Below are 15,073 nucleotides of genomic sequence, written 5' to 3'. Positions count from 1 at the left end.
AATTTATAAACACAGTTATGAATATTATTATTAATAACCACTTAAATGAATCAGCAATTGTAGTATTAATGAGTGTTTATAGAACATCTATTACCACACTCATTAACCATTACTACCTGAATGAATCACTGCATGTATAAATTTGTAAGTGCAGTCGTACAGTAAATGATCCTGTGAACCACTGACATCTCCTTGATAGCTGGTTTATAATTGATTTATTAATTGAGATAATAACAGAACGTTACGTTAAATTGTCACTAGCCAGTTAACAAAGTGAGATAGAAGATGGACTTAGGTGTCAGAGGTTGTAGTTCAACCTTGAAATGATGCAAAATGATCTTTATAATGTAAACTCGCTTGTCTTCCTATTCACATGTTTGTTGCTCAGAATTGCCTAAATTTGCTAAAAACAGCCCGGACCCGATCCATCGCTGCGCAGCTGTCGCTATTTCTTGTACTTACATCGTCAGAGTAGTTCTGTGCAAATCTTTTTAATTCGTCTGGCGTCACGTGCTGCAGCTGTTTCTGCTGAGCGCTCATGGTGAAGATGGGCTGAGAGAAGACAGAAGAGGAGATTAAATAAAGAAAACAAAGAAGACAAGCCTTGTTCAGACTGAATGTATACATGAAATCTATGTAACACTCAGCCTAGAAACTTCACCACATGCATCTGGTTTCTCCCTCCCGTCCGAGGCCACCAGCTCCTGATACACTGCTCTAAAAACTTCTTCTGCTTCGAGACGTCGAGATAAAACTCTGGGCTCCAGCCGCAGAGTGACTCACTGATTTATTCACTTCATCAAAAATCAGCTTGAACCCGTCCCAGAAGGAGAAGGCAGCGGCGGGGTTTCTTGTCATATTAAAAGGCTTTGGCTTTGGCCGGAGCATCTCTTTGGTTCAGCTTGGCCGTGTCTGTTTCTCAGTAAAGCCCCTTTTTTTTTGGCGAGCATGTTTTTTTTTTCAGCTATAAATGATCTGATGAAAGAAACAGTGTCCACACCTGAAAGCCGGCCAGGGTGATTTCGAACGAGACGTCCAGCGGCGGGTTGACGACTCCGGCTACGGATTTTACAAGGGACATGAAGAGCAGAGGGAACCAGACGATGCAGATCAGCAGCGCCACGATCATCCCTCCCATCCCGTACTTCACCACCTTCTTCTTCTTCTGGCCTCGGGGCTGCGGGTACCTCTGCAGACCGATCACACACACACACACACACACACACACACTGTAAAGAGCAGTTTTTTCCACAGACTGTGTTCCTGAAGCTCTGCTGTGTGATTTTTAATACCAGGACTGTTTTGAAAATCCATGAGAAAAAGTCAGTTCACTGGATCTCCCTGAGTAAAGATAAAACAAAAACTGAACTACAACTTCAATACCACTATTTACAGTAGAGAGAGACATTTTTATCGTGCTTTTGGGAATATTGGGCACCGCAGATATAATATATCTCTGCTATTTAATACCAGGGTCCATATATTTCTGCTTTGTGCTTTCACCCAGCCAACGTGGATCACGCAGCAACAAACACAAGCATGAGAGAGCGGTAGAAAAAAAAGAAAGAAAAAAAGCAAAGAGATCTACTTTAACAATGATAAATATCCAGACTGAATTCCAACATGACAGGATTTGGCTCTGAGGTCGACTCTTTTTTAACGCCACGATGAAAAATACCTTCTCAGACTCTCTCCAGCATTTGAGGATGAAGATGTGAGCGTAGATGTCCTCCACGCAGATCCAGCTGGACAGAGACAGAGACGTGTCGGTCCAAACCCAGTCCATCACGGCCCGCAGCTCCGTCAGGAACGGCACCAGGCGGAAGCTGGTGAAACGACACAATCAAATCTCAGTGAAACCTGTGTTATTGAGTTAAAATGGCTGCACATGCACTAACATATTCATTTATGAGTTTTTTTTGTTTTGTTTTCTTGTTTTATGATCATTGGTAATAACCCAGTGTATCGCTGGTAACCATTGTGTGCTTTTAAAAACCGTTTCTCCTCTTTTACCTCAACAGAAATGTAATAATCTAATAGCTGAAGGAGCAGGAGAGAGAAAGGTCACAGATCTGCTTTCCCAGATTTAACGATCCCAACTTATTCTGTGACATTTTCTCCAACGACCTTCGACCCAAAGCAGAGGTTTCGTTTAAAATCCTAAACTTAATCAAATCATCGCTAACATTGTTTACTCTCTTTATACATTTTTGCTGAATTAATCTTCTTTTCCCCTACAATCATTAAGTCTTTAAAATAGACACAGGATTGAGGACTATAACTTGTCTGTTTAGTCGGACATGAACCAAAAACCACATCAAACCATTTCAGCCTTATAGACACAACAATACACAGTGGCATCATGCAAAAGTTTAGGCACCCCTTGGTCAAAATGTCTGTTAATGTGAACAGTTAAGTGGAAGATGAAATTATCTCCAAAAGGTATAAAGCTGAACACTCTTTTGCAATATTTAATCAATATCAGCGTATAATTTTTTGTTTTGTACAGTTTTAAAGTGAAAAGGGGAAACAAAGCAGCATCCTGCAAAAGAACAGGAAACCGAGGAGACTTGAGCTCTCAGATAACTTTGACCAAGGTGTCAGACAAGATATCTACTATTTACATCTAGGTACTAACTATGCAGGGTGGCCAAACATTTGCTGCAGGCCCTTTTCATTTTCTGTCAATTTGGAAATGTTAAAGTAAAATATATACAGTACATACATATTGTTTAAAATGTAAAGGGAATGTGTCATCTGTAACTTCATGGAGATCATTTCATCTTCCACTTCCTTAACTGTTCACATTAACAGCAATTTTGACCAGGGGTGTGTAAACTTTTGTACCCCACAGTAAGAGCTGAGCATAGACGTAAACCAAAAGAACAAAAGTTGAAATCGTCGACATCTCCTCTGACGAACATTTTGTTCACACGTTTTACAGACCGGTGAGTCCAGGTGTCCATTTCTGCAGCAGCTGTCTGACTCGTCCTGACATGACCGGGGCCTCGGACCTGTTTGCCCAGCTGGAAGAAATGATACCCTCCCCCTAACTCCCCCTCCTCACCCGGTGCGTCACTCACCCTTGAAACAGGAAGAGGTTGACATAATTGTAGCTCTTGGTGAGGAAGTTTCCCAGAACGCGGGTGGGATAACCGCAGCGGATCTGATAGGCCGACAGCCCGAAGTAAATGCACTTGACAAAATACCACATCTGAACGACCGTGTTCTCGTTGAATCGCCTGAGAGGGGAAGAGAAAACAGAAACACACTGTGTCAACACGAATGAAGAATGAGCTTTTTAATTTTCTTTAAACCACAGATGGAATTTACAGACGCACAAAAAAACCTCCAGATGAAAACTTCAGATCTTTTCTTCTCTTAACCAGACTGTAAAACAGTTTTGAATCATAATAGACAGACAATAAATGAATTAGTTTAGTAATGATTTATTTCATTATTGATCTTTTTTAACTTTAACTTTAGCCATTATGAGATACGGCAGTGAAGGTATGGCAGCAAACGTGGAGAGAGAATGGGGGAACAGACACACAGTAGCACACAGTAAATGATTAGAGTCAAACTGCTCTCTAACCACTCGCCCACCACAGCCCATTTTGCTCTGTTTTTTTTGTTTTTTTTTATCAGCTGGCCCAGAATATGTCCAAAAATGGTGAATATGTGCATCACAAGGGCTTTGAATGAGTCAAAACACGAGAGAAGTCTGCAACACATCTCTCAATTTTGCTTCTTCGTAGATCAATTAGACGATAAACTGATTATCTAAATTGATGCCTATTAATAAACTCTTGTTGCAGCTCTACAGGTTTCTCAGAAAGAAGGAAGATGAAACACAGAACCCATACTAACCCCTATTTCAAGCTCATGCTGCTCTGACATGTAGATATCTGTGCCTTTAGCCTTCCTCTTGTCAGCTTTCTGCTACCATCTCTTGCGTTAGAGTCGGTTTTGTCTTAAATCAGCTGTTAAATACACTAAAAATATTTGGTTACGTTGTTAGGCTCTCTTATCCATGAAAATTTTGGTTTTGCACTTATGATTTCAATTTGAACTCTAATTATTGTTTTTAATTAAAACATCAAGATAAAGTTTGCCCGCAACTTCTCTCTCTAGTGATTGCTTTCTAGTAATTGTAGTGACTCCAGCAAAGACCGCATGATAGCAAAACACTGCTGTCTCTGTAGCCAGGAGAGGAAACCAGGCAAAGCTGGCAGGTGTTTGATGCTTCATATTACTGTATGTGCTGGGACCATATTTGTACTGTTTGGTGCTGTTCTGAGCATTATTTGTAGCTGTGAGTGGCTTTTTTGACCACAGTTGGCTCTTGACTCCGTAGACAGCAGTATTTTTCTATCTGGCTGTCTGTGCTGAAGTCGCTACAACTAGAGAAGCTTGGAGTCGGCAAACTTGATCTCTCGACGGGGGGTTCTACTCTGTGTCACGGTGCGATAGACCACGGGTTAAACTTGCACCAGAATATCCCTTTAATGACCTTAGATTGAAAACTGAATGTATATAAGTCTGAGGTGAGATCAGGTTCTTACTTCTTGGTGACATGTGGCAGGATGAAGAACATCCAGAAGTGGATGCCAAAGACTAGGATGACCTGGAAGATGACCTTTCCCGTGACAGACTTCCTGAGGTAGAGGGCCCGGTCCACCACCATGGTCCCGAACTGGATCAGCACCATGACCAGGAACGGTCCCGGCACCTGATCCTCCGACAGGGACGAGGTGATGTCTGCTGCTGAGTTTTTCTACCGGGGGAGGAAGGGAAACGTGTTTTACTTTGATTTTGTTCATCATCAGAAAGAAGAATTTTCACGCCCACCTGAGATGAATCCATAAGTGTCCTTGTTTGCAGCGTGGCATTTACACACTACCATATTTTTTTGTTTTTAATCTGCTTGATGTATCACTGCTTACTGTGTAGGATACTGATGTGACTTTGACTACATAAATGGGTGAAATGTGTGTATACGGAGCAATATGGGGATATATGTGCTGTGAGGATGTATAGGGAGCAGTCGGCTGGAAGATTAGATGGATGGCAATATTTTATTTTATTTTATTTTATCTATTTCTGTAACTGACATGATGGCAAATTGTATGTTCTGTGTCTCTGTTGAAAAACAATAAAAATGTGTTTAAAAAAAAAGAAAGAAAGAAGAATTTATCTCCATCTAAAACAAAATAAAATAAATAAACTTACACCGAACGCCCAGAATCCAAACACGATGATGATGAAGTCGACGGTGTCAGCGAGGAACATCAGCACGTAGACGTCCGTGACGGCGCTGTACTCTGGGTGGATCAGGTTGTAGAAGAACTGCCTCATGGGAAGGTAGATCTCCAAGAACCTGCAGCAGGCAACAGTTCAAACAGGTGAGAATGATCCAGGTCAACGTCTGTGTATCGGGAATAAATCGTTTTTATGTATCACATCCTGTTTGTGGATATTTGGAAGTTTCCATTACGCTCATGTTTTCAGCCAAGTATCATTTTGTTTGCGTTTCAGTCGCTGATTTAGACGTAATATCTCAGAAACCACTTGTTCCTCTGTGATTAAATTTAGAGCAATAACATTTTTTGAATCATCTGTGGCAGCACTTACAAAAATTACACTGACTGGTCTGACGGGAATGCTGTAATTAAAGGTCTAAATCTGGACCTTTGAGAGGTTTCCAGCCGGTGTATCCCTGATGTGATTTTCCACTGTGCATCCTCCATTATCCATCCAGAATATTTGCTGAGCACACTTCTCATCAGTGGCCTCATAAAGTTACACAATTTGTTTCTCATGCAGTCACATCTCAAAGTATGGAGCGAGCAGTGAGTGAGCAGCAGCAGCAGCAGCAGCAGCTGTGGGAGAAGAGACGGCGTGTTTCATCGTACCGCTTTATAATGAAGGCTTTTCCTTTGTACAGCTGCTCTCTCAGCTTCTCCATAATCATCTGCTTGCGGGTCTTCTGGTGGACGCTGGCCTCGCTGCCATCCTTGCGGCTGCTGTTGTGGGAGGCGGTACTTCCTGTGGAAACAATTTACATTTCGAGCTCTAAATGAACCGTGAGTCACTGATACAGACGCACACACACACACACATACACACAAACAATCCAATCCAACAGTGACTAGACAGAGAGGACAAGAGACTGTGGTTCTGTGTGGTATAAGTGCTTCTGTTTGTCACTGTTGTGGTGGTTATTGTTGCTGGAATATTAGTAGGTTATATTATATTCAAGCCAGTACAAAAGATGGGTTCAAAACACTGTTAAAGGGGAACTATGCAAGACAAAAGCGGTCTTTTTTCCGCTGTTTTGCTAACCTTCCTCCCGGCCATGTGCATTTGTTTTCAACAAAGTCATGGAGAAAGCAAACAATAGAGTGGTGGATAACGTTATATATCGTATATCCTTTATAATGTGTATATTTGTGTTTGCCTCTAATCTGTCATAAACAAGAGATTACGGGTTACAGGGCGCGTTTGTGTTACAAGTCATTTATTTAACCATCACAATTACTCCACAGTTGAGTAATTAAGGTAAAAATGGAGCATACTGTAGTTCCTCTTTAAAACAGTCTCTTCAATATTTCATGAATTTTTATTGCTTTGCGTTTGACCAAATAGTACCAAATCCTTTTCTTTTTCATGAAATGTAATGTAAAATATTGTCACTTGGAGTTATAATTTTCCTATATGACGTATCTGAATCTCAACTTTTGCAGGTGAACTACTGTCTGTTGTATCTTGTTGTTGTAAGATGTGTGCATGATTTGTATTGTGGGTGTATTTCGACCACAGGAAGAATAGCCATGCCATTAGCCAAGTGCTACTGGGGATCAGCAAGAAAGTAAAGTGATTACCGTATATAGGTGCATCTCAATAAATTAGAATATCATGGAAAAGTCTTTTTCCAATACTGTAGTTCATATAGATTGTTGCATATAGATGGACATACTTTTCAGAGCGCCAATATTTCCATATTGAAAATGCTTTTTTTAATTGGTCTTTTGTAATATTCAATTTTTTTTTTTGAGATACTGAAGTTTAGGTCTTCATTAAATGTGAGCCATAATCATTACAATTAAAAGAAAGTAAATAAATAAAAACATGGAATGTTTCATTCTGTGTGTAATGGATCTATATAATGTATTAGTTTCACTTTTTGAATTGAAATACTGACATAAATCAACTTTTCCATGATATTCTAATTTATTGAGATGCACCTGTACATATCAGATGTTACGCATTCCTTTCAGTCTTAAATGTTGACGTTGCCCAGTTGTGTTTGAACCAGGTGGCCAGAGATTTGCTGCGCTCTGCATTTAGCAGCAGGAAACAGAAAAAGGTACGCTCACCTCTCTTCGACCGGGCAGAGGAGTGAAGAGACCGGTGAGAGATGTGCGAGCCTCCGCTGGAGCTCTTGCGGCGCTGGTAGGTCTGCTGCTGCGGGAAGTGAACCTGCACGTGTCCTGAATCGATGGAGGTGCCAAAGTTCATGGACTTCAAGGTGTGAGTGGAGCCTCTGTTCTCACTGATGATGGAGGAGGCCGCTTCAGACCCCTTCTCACTCCCCTCCTTCTCCTTCTCCTTCTCCTTCTCCCTGTCTCTTCCCTCGTCCTCTGACTCGCTCTGACGAGTGGCCTCCTTCTTGTCTTTGGGGTCGTCCTCGTCCCACAGACCGTGGCACTGCAAATGAGACAAAGACGGAGACGTAAACGCGCGGATGAAGTTTCACAGCATGTCTCAGACCAGCGAGAGTCACAGTGCTCGTCCCGTAAAGAGGAAACACTGCACTTCATTTGCTGAGAAAGAAGGAAAACTTCCAGAAATAGATGGAGAGAAATGATTCAATCTGAGGGCAGCAGGGATAAAACTACATCAGGTCAATGCTGGTCTTTGATTCAATACTGGGAATAAGTGTTACACATTGTGTTTGTCGTCAGTGCTGCAACAAATACAAAATCTGCATCTCTTTCTGCAAATTTTCACATCTTCTGTGGGATGAAGTTTTCTGTGAAGAAATTTCCAGTTAATACTAAAAGCAGTGATGTGTTACAGTGTTTGCAATGCATGCAAACAACACAATATTCAACTCATTGGAGTTATCTTTTAACCTTGTCATAATCTAGCTGCTTTTTTTTCGAACTGTCAAGACATAATTTCACAAACAGCTGCATGCTGCATTTAAAGATATGAGCACATGAATAATTTAGGTGATAAATGGAAGAGCACGACAATTATTCTTAGTCTCGACAAAAAACAAACATCAAAGCTTATGGTGCTTAGCTTTGTCTCAACACTTTTTATCTGCCCTGTTGTTTTCCAGCAGAAGTTACTCAAACAGGGATAAACAGTATTTGTTGGGAACTGTTTTCAGCTGTGGTTTGAAGCACAAATGGTGTTTTACAGTGAGTTTACATCAGCGGGGATGACATACGTGTCCTCGGCTGGTAAAATAAACTTCCTTGTGCAACAGCTGCGGCGGCTCACTCATGTGTTTTAATAGTTTCTGGACAACAAAGGAGGTCAATGACACAACGCTGGCTGCAGGCTCTCCTGGCTCTTCCCATGGTATTTTGTTGACAATAAAGAAAAGAACTGACTCAAAACAGACAGATCTGGTAAACAGGTTGACTCTGTACCTTCAGGATGGATCTGTGGAAGAAGAGCGCCAGTAGCTGCACCAGGTCGTAGTGGACGTAGCCGTCCTTCTTCTCCACGCCGATGATGTTGGGAGGGTGATACGGTTTGTTCTTATCCAGCTTGTTCTGGTTGAAGGGGAAGAAGCCAAATTGGAAGAAGTACTTGATGACGATGGTGACCTAGAGTTGGAAAAAAACAGCATCAATGTCAGCGAAGCTTTCCAGACTTACAGTATAGACCGATATGAAGATTTACAGTGAAACCCGAGAGAGAGAAATCGTTGTATGAATATCGATAGCGCTGAATGTGATTTTACTGTAAGACGGTGATGTAATTATCTTTCTGTTTTCATGTTTTATGCTCAATCTGAGCATTAAAGTGACACAAATTAATCTTTATACTTTATATGAATATTTAATTTAAAGGGATAGTTCAACATTTTGGCAAATTGGCCCATTGCCATAATCCCTATAGTTTTAGGAGTAGGTAGGTTCATTACCTTTATTTGTCAAACTCATCCAACAACTCCAAAACGCTGGTGGACAAGTTGTGACCTGCACATTCACCACGCTATGAGATAATAACAGAACGTTACGAGACAGAGTTGTTTCAGAGGTAAATTCATGCAAAACCGCTGATGCTCATTCTCGTTGGTGACAGTTTTTCATCAAGCAGTCTCTGCATTTACCTCTAAAACAAATGTTCTGTTATTATCTCATAGCGTGGTGAATGTGCAGGTCACAACTCGTCCACCAGAGCGTTTTGGAGTTGTTGGATTGTGTATTTGATGAGTTTGATGAGGGAAACCAAGAAATCCCATTAGCCTCCGTAGAGTAGCTCTGAGCAGCTCTCGGCTCTGCTCCGCCGTTCTAAAAATAGCTTGCATCGACAATTACAGGTAACGAACCTACTGCTATGACTATAGGGATTAGGGCAATGGGCCAATTTGCCAACATGTTGAACTATCCCTTTAATGATTTCATATTGTTTTTTTTTACACCCATGTCCGACTGTACCTCGGTGTAGACGATGGCGGTCATCCAGTAGCGTTTGCTGGGCCGCGGCACCGACAGCATGGCCCACAGGAAGATGGTGATGGGGAGCACCAGGGTGACGCAGGAGGCCGACACCATGTTGTTGATGATGATGACCAGGTAGCAGACCATCTCCGAGTGGGCCACCAGCATGTTGTAGAGGGCGTAGCAGAGCTGGAGGATCAGAGGCTGGCTCTGGTAGAACTTATCCGACTGCTCCAGCTCCTCATCATAAAACATCCTGGACAGAAACACAGAGAGACAGTTTGATCGGTGATTGATTAGTTTTCTGATTCTAGAGCAGGGGCGTCAAATGTATGGCTTCATATTGTGGGCCAAAACCGGCCCGCTAGAGGGTCCAATCTGGCCCGCAAGAGTTTGAAAATTACATATGAGACAGAAGAGGCATAATATTGTTGAAAACTGCAAGAAATTTCAGGTTGTTAATAATGTTTTGTAAAAGGATAGCTCATTAACTGTAAACATCTTAATAATGTAATGCAAACACGGTGCAAACAGCCAAACACTGCAAACGCAGGAATGATGCAAAACCAAGAACACACAAACACGTAAAACAAATGCAACAGAGAAACGCTGCAATCTCAGAAACGATGCAGAAGCAAAAACATGCAAACCCACGAAACAAACCCGAAAGAAAAATGCAGCAAATACCAAAATGTTTTTGCTTCTGCATCGTTTCTGAGATTGCAGCGTTTCTCTGTTGCATTTGTTTTTACGTGTTTGTGTTTTCTTAGTTTTGCATCATTCCTGTGTTTGAAGTGTTTGGCTGTTTGCACCGCATTTGCCCTTGTCAGCCACCGTATATTTGTACTTCTTTGCACTAAAACAAAGTGAAAATATGAGTTCTTATTATTTATTGAGGTCAAATTGTGCTGTATGTGGCCCCTGAACTAAAATGAGTTTGACACCCCTGTTCTTGAGTATGTACGTATTTATATATGTTGTTGTATATTGTCACTGAACAGATTCAGATGCTCTTTCAATATCAACATTGGTTTAAAATCAGTCAAGTCAAAATGAAATAACAAAAATGTTGATATTGACTTTGTTTGACACAGTGATGCAAATTTAAAAAGCAGGAAGTAAAATAGCAGAAAACAAACAACTTTACTTTAATAGTGAACTTGGTGTTAATTATAAAATGTGTGGTTTCACGCTACAGAGGCTTCAGGTGTTTTTGAACTCACTTGTTGAGCAGCAGTTCGCTGGCGGTCAGCTCGGTGGTCATGGACGGCAGCACGATGTCCGACCTGCTGTCCGAGTGGCTGTCGGAGGTCATGAGCATGCGCCTCTTCCTGCCGCAGCTGCTGCTGTCGTCGTCGCTGAGCTCCAGCCGGTCGAAACTGACCGCCTTGCTGTAGCTGGGAGGAACGTCGGCGTCGGATGTCTTGGAGGCGTCGGTGTCGGGGGTGTAGAGCACGCCGCCTCGCCCCTCCGACTGCATGAAGTCCCGCTGTCCTCCTCCGTCCTCGCTCTCGGTGTTGAAGTCCTTGTCCTTGTCCCCCTCCTCCTCCTCCGCCCTGCAGGACGGGCCCTCGCCGGGGCCAAACGAGTCCCATGGAGCCTCCTCTTCTCTCCCCTCGTCCTTCGCAACCTCCAACTCCCCATCCTCACCCTCCAGCCCCTTCAGCCTCTCCCACCTCTCCAGTCTCTCCATCCCCCCCTGCTCCTCGCTATCCTCCATCTCCTCTTCCTCCTCTTTCTCCTCTTTCTCCCTGGATTCCCGGTCGCTCCACGAGCCACCCTCGGCCCCCTCGGCCCCCTCCTCGCTGTCGTCCAGCTGCTGAGACTCCCAGTGCGCGTGCTGCACGTCCTCCTCTTGATCGTGCTCGTCCTCGACCTCTTCTATGGTGTCTGCGGTGGCCTGTCTGGAGTAGAGCGTGATGCACTGGGTCGCTTCGCTGCAGGAAAACAGAAACAACGCACACTGAGTAGGGATGTCACGATTACTTGTTTTCACAATTAATCGTGGTATCAAACGCCACAATTATTTAATCGTAAAGATTCCTAAATACCGTTACTTTCACAAAACTTTGATGTTGGAACCTTATTGGCAGATGAGTGCAAAAATAAAGGTAAATGCACAAATACTGGTCCATTTAACTAATGTAACATTGAATTGGTAGGAATTTAAATGTTAGCGTGTCATTTTTAATTAAAAAACATAACAAAAAAACATTAAAATAAACGCAAACATTTGGTATAGATAACAATTCATGACCTGAATACTTAAAACATTTCTCCTGGGGATTAAGAATTGGTTATATATTAATAGATACTTGAAATATTTTGTGTAAACAATGAGTAATGTAATTATATTTTGACTATATTTTATTTTACACATTCATAGTGTTGTGAAATTAATTAATGCATAATAATCGTGATAATCGTAATACCGTGATTATTTCTCTGACAATAATCGTACCAAGAAAATGTATAATCGTGACACTGAGTCAATCTGAGCCGAACCAGTCTCAGTTTGTGCAGAATAAATAAAAAATAATCTGCCTACTTGCTTCCCTCCTGTTGCATTAAAGGGTATTTATTAAAGGGTTTTTATTTTTAACAGTCGCCCTAATTGTCTGTTTCTATTGACCACCCTTTAAAAACGACTTGAGGAACACTATTAGTGTTTATTAGTCCTTTAATAAACAGAAACACCAGCAGTATATAAAGAGTATATAAATGGTTTTACACAGAAATAAAGCTATATTTAAGTGTTTAATAATGAAGACATATTCTATATATAAAAGAATCGACTTCTCCTCCTCTAAAGAGTTGTAAAATACTTGTTTAATATTACTTAATTGCTTATAAATGCTTGGCTTTAGTGTGTAAAGAGCTCAAACACTTTGTGACTCAAACAGAACTGCACCATATACAAAAAATAAATTATATTTTGTCAGATTGATTTCAGTTTGAATTATTGTTTATTATTTTTTACCTTTATCAAAAAAGCTGCACCTACTGCAATTTGGACTTGGCCATACTATTACTTCAAATTGAGATTTATACTAACACAATGTTATCTAACAGAGAGACAAATGCTGAGAAGAAACATATTTCTAAATTATAAAACCACTTTTCATGTCACCGTCATTGTATGAAAATCTCAAAATAAAAAAGCAACATGCATTTGTCAGATTTATTCTAGGGTTTTAAAAAAACGATGTAGTAAACAAAGGGTTATTATTATATAAAGTCATGCAATGATTGAGCTGAAGTTAGACATCAACAGAAATAAACACGGGTCAGGAGAAGGGCGGATATTAATCATGTCAGTGGTACAGCAGGTGTGTATATGTATATGGGTGATGCAGAGAGGCCAGGCACCTGGATATGAAGCTGCTGCCACTGTCCATGGATGAATTGGACACGTCCAGGCCGTACATCTTACTCAGTTTGGGCCTGGCGCGCTCACTGGTTTTGGGAATAAAGTCTGGCATCGGATCGAGATCTTCCAGCGTGGATTCGCGAGAAAACAGCGTGGTGGCCTCAGTGAAGGCACTGAGAGGTGGTGAGAGTGACAGATGGAGTGAGCGGTGGTGAGAGGGATGAGATGGGAGATGGATCAGTGTTAGGTGACACAGACAGGAAGGGAAGTTCCCCAACGTCTGTGCAATAAGAAGCATTTAAACTTAAACATGAAAAAAAATAAAATGAGCAGGAAAACGATCTGCTCGTGGACCATGAAAATGAAAAAGAGCAAAAAGGCTGAATCCAAATGTGATGACACCGACGTCTTCCCTGCTGTGACATCACGTCTGAGAGGTGATGAAAAGCACAAAGACCTCATGTGTTTCCATGGAGATGAAAGTCCTGAACCTGCAACTTCTTTCATTAAACTTTACACAGTAGCTGTAACTGATCTGGCCTGAATGAAATTGAAATTCTCCTTTTGCAGGTAGTTCTGCAAATTCTAACAAACCTAAATTATTCAGCCTATTAATACTGTGGGAAAGTGAAACTTTACAACTGTAACAAAAACTGCAGAAGAAAAAAAAAGGAAAGGAAAAAGGTAAATGACCACTAACTGACATCACTGCTAAATTAAATCCCAGTCTGCATGAGAGGCGACGTGAACATCTGGATTCAGCCAAAGAATGTGGATGTAATGACTTCATGTGATGAAAACAACGAGATGCTGATGTTGTTGTTCGGCAACGCTACTGCCGTCAGTGTACATCTTAAAGGGTCAGTTCATACAAGCTATAAAAACACTTTTTTTTTTTTACTAACCTCATCCTGATAAACGTCTCATCTCAAAACCCCAGATAAAGTTAAAGTTACATAAAAACTGTTGTTTAGTAATTACTGTATGATGAACTGGCCCTTTAACATGTGGATCAAGGCTCATACACTGTCATGTGAATTTAGTTGGAACTAAAGTAATGTGTATTAGTATATTAGTAAATTAAAATGAATTATTTTACAACAAAAGCACAGACTGAAGTTTCACTGCTTTTTCCTTCATTATAAGCAATTTCCCAGTGAAAAACGTGAATCTAATGTCTTTACTAACGCACAGCTGGACACTTTATAAACATTCACTGATTGCATTAAAGTTACTAAAAGAGAAAAAGGGTAAAGATGCCATGACGGTATAACGTCCGTCAGGCTCTGCGTACCTGGACATGCTGTCTCTGGACGCTGTCGAGTCCTGGCTCTCCATCTGACAGCCTCGCCGCCTCCTGCGGACCCTGCTGGAGACGGAGACCATCTCGTCATCGCTGAGCACATCCAGACTGCTCTGTCGGGACATGTTGAGCCTCATGGCCTTCTGGTAGTAGACGTGGATGCTCTCTCTGGACGGCACGTTGCCCTGGTGGGACGAGAGTGGAGTTCATTACTTTCTCTTTCTGTACTTCCACCACTACTAAAGGATAACGTCACCAAGCTATCATGATTATGTTCAGCAGCTAAGATCTTCAATATCCACCTGCTAACATTTGCTAATTGGGTAACCCTTTCATTTTCAGGCCACTAAGTATGTGACAATGTCAAGAAATAACGGTCAATTTCATAGTAATGTAATGTTTTTCTTAAAGGGATAGTATCATTTTTTTTAAAGTGGGGTTGTATGATCTACAAATAGCCCCTAAGTACTTTAATTGCAGTAGAAGACTCTCTGCACTCCTCCCGTTAGCAACGCCAGCCCATAATAGCCCTGCCCAGAGATTTACAACATACAGTGTTGTGAATGGACCCAAAGAAACGGCCTATTTTCGAGGCCTAGAAGAGGTTTTACGTGAAAAAAAATACACAGTTCCATTGCTCGCTATAATATAATTTTTTCCAGCCCTTCAAAGTGCAGGAAAAACACAGTTTTTATTTGGACCTAACCAACTCAC

At 41.4% G+C, this 15,073-nt stretch overlaps 1 protein-coding gene across 1 annotated transcript in view; it reads right to left on the bottom strand.

Annotated features, from left to right (window-relative positions):
* piezo2b (piezo-type mechanosensitive ion channel component 2b) overlaps nucleotides 1–15,073 on the bottom strand; it is a gene marked incomplete at its 5' end in the record, with an annotated part of 98,485 nt that overhangs the window by 4,623 nt on the left and 78,789 nt on the right. Inside the window, 13 exons of the mRNA XM_083990773.1 lie at nucleotides 463–552; nucleotides 1,001–1,189; nucleotides 1,679–1,826; nucleotides 3,084–3,242; nucleotides 4,566–4,777; nucleotides 5,233–5,380; nucleotides 5,916–6,048; nucleotides 7,380–7,710; nucleotides 8,667–8,846; nucleotides 9,684–9,942; nucleotides 10,910–11,623; nucleotides 13,056–13,229; nucleotides 14,351–14,544. Of these exons, the coding sequence (XP_083846899.1) occupies nucleotides 463–552; nucleotides 1,001–1,189; nucleotides 1,679–1,826; nucleotides 3,084–3,242; nucleotides 4,566–4,777; nucleotides 5,233–5,380; nucleotides 5,916–6,048; nucleotides 7,380–7,710; nucleotides 8,667–8,846; nucleotides 9,684–9,942; nucleotides 10,910–11,623; nucleotides 13,056–13,229; nucleotides 14,351–14,544 (2,931 nt within the window). The remainder of the gene's footprint in view (nucleotides 1–462; nucleotides 553–1,000; nucleotides 1,190–1,678; nucleotides 1,827–3,083; nucleotides 3,243–4,565; nucleotides 4,778–5,232; nucleotides 5,381–5,915; nucleotides 6,049–7,379; nucleotides 7,711–8,666; nucleotides 8,847–9,683; nucleotides 9,943–10,909; nucleotides 11,624–13,055; nucleotides 13,230–14,350; nucleotides 14,545–15,073) is intronic.

This window comes from Trachurus trachurus (genome assembly GCF_905171665.1).
Source record: "Trachurus trachurus genome assembly, chromosome: 17".
NCBI lineage: Eukaryota > Metazoa > Chordata > Actinopteri > Carangiformes > Carangidae > Trachurus > Trachurus trachurus.
Note: the sequence above shows the minus strand (reverse complement) of the source record. Positions and strands in the feature narration are given on the sequence as shown.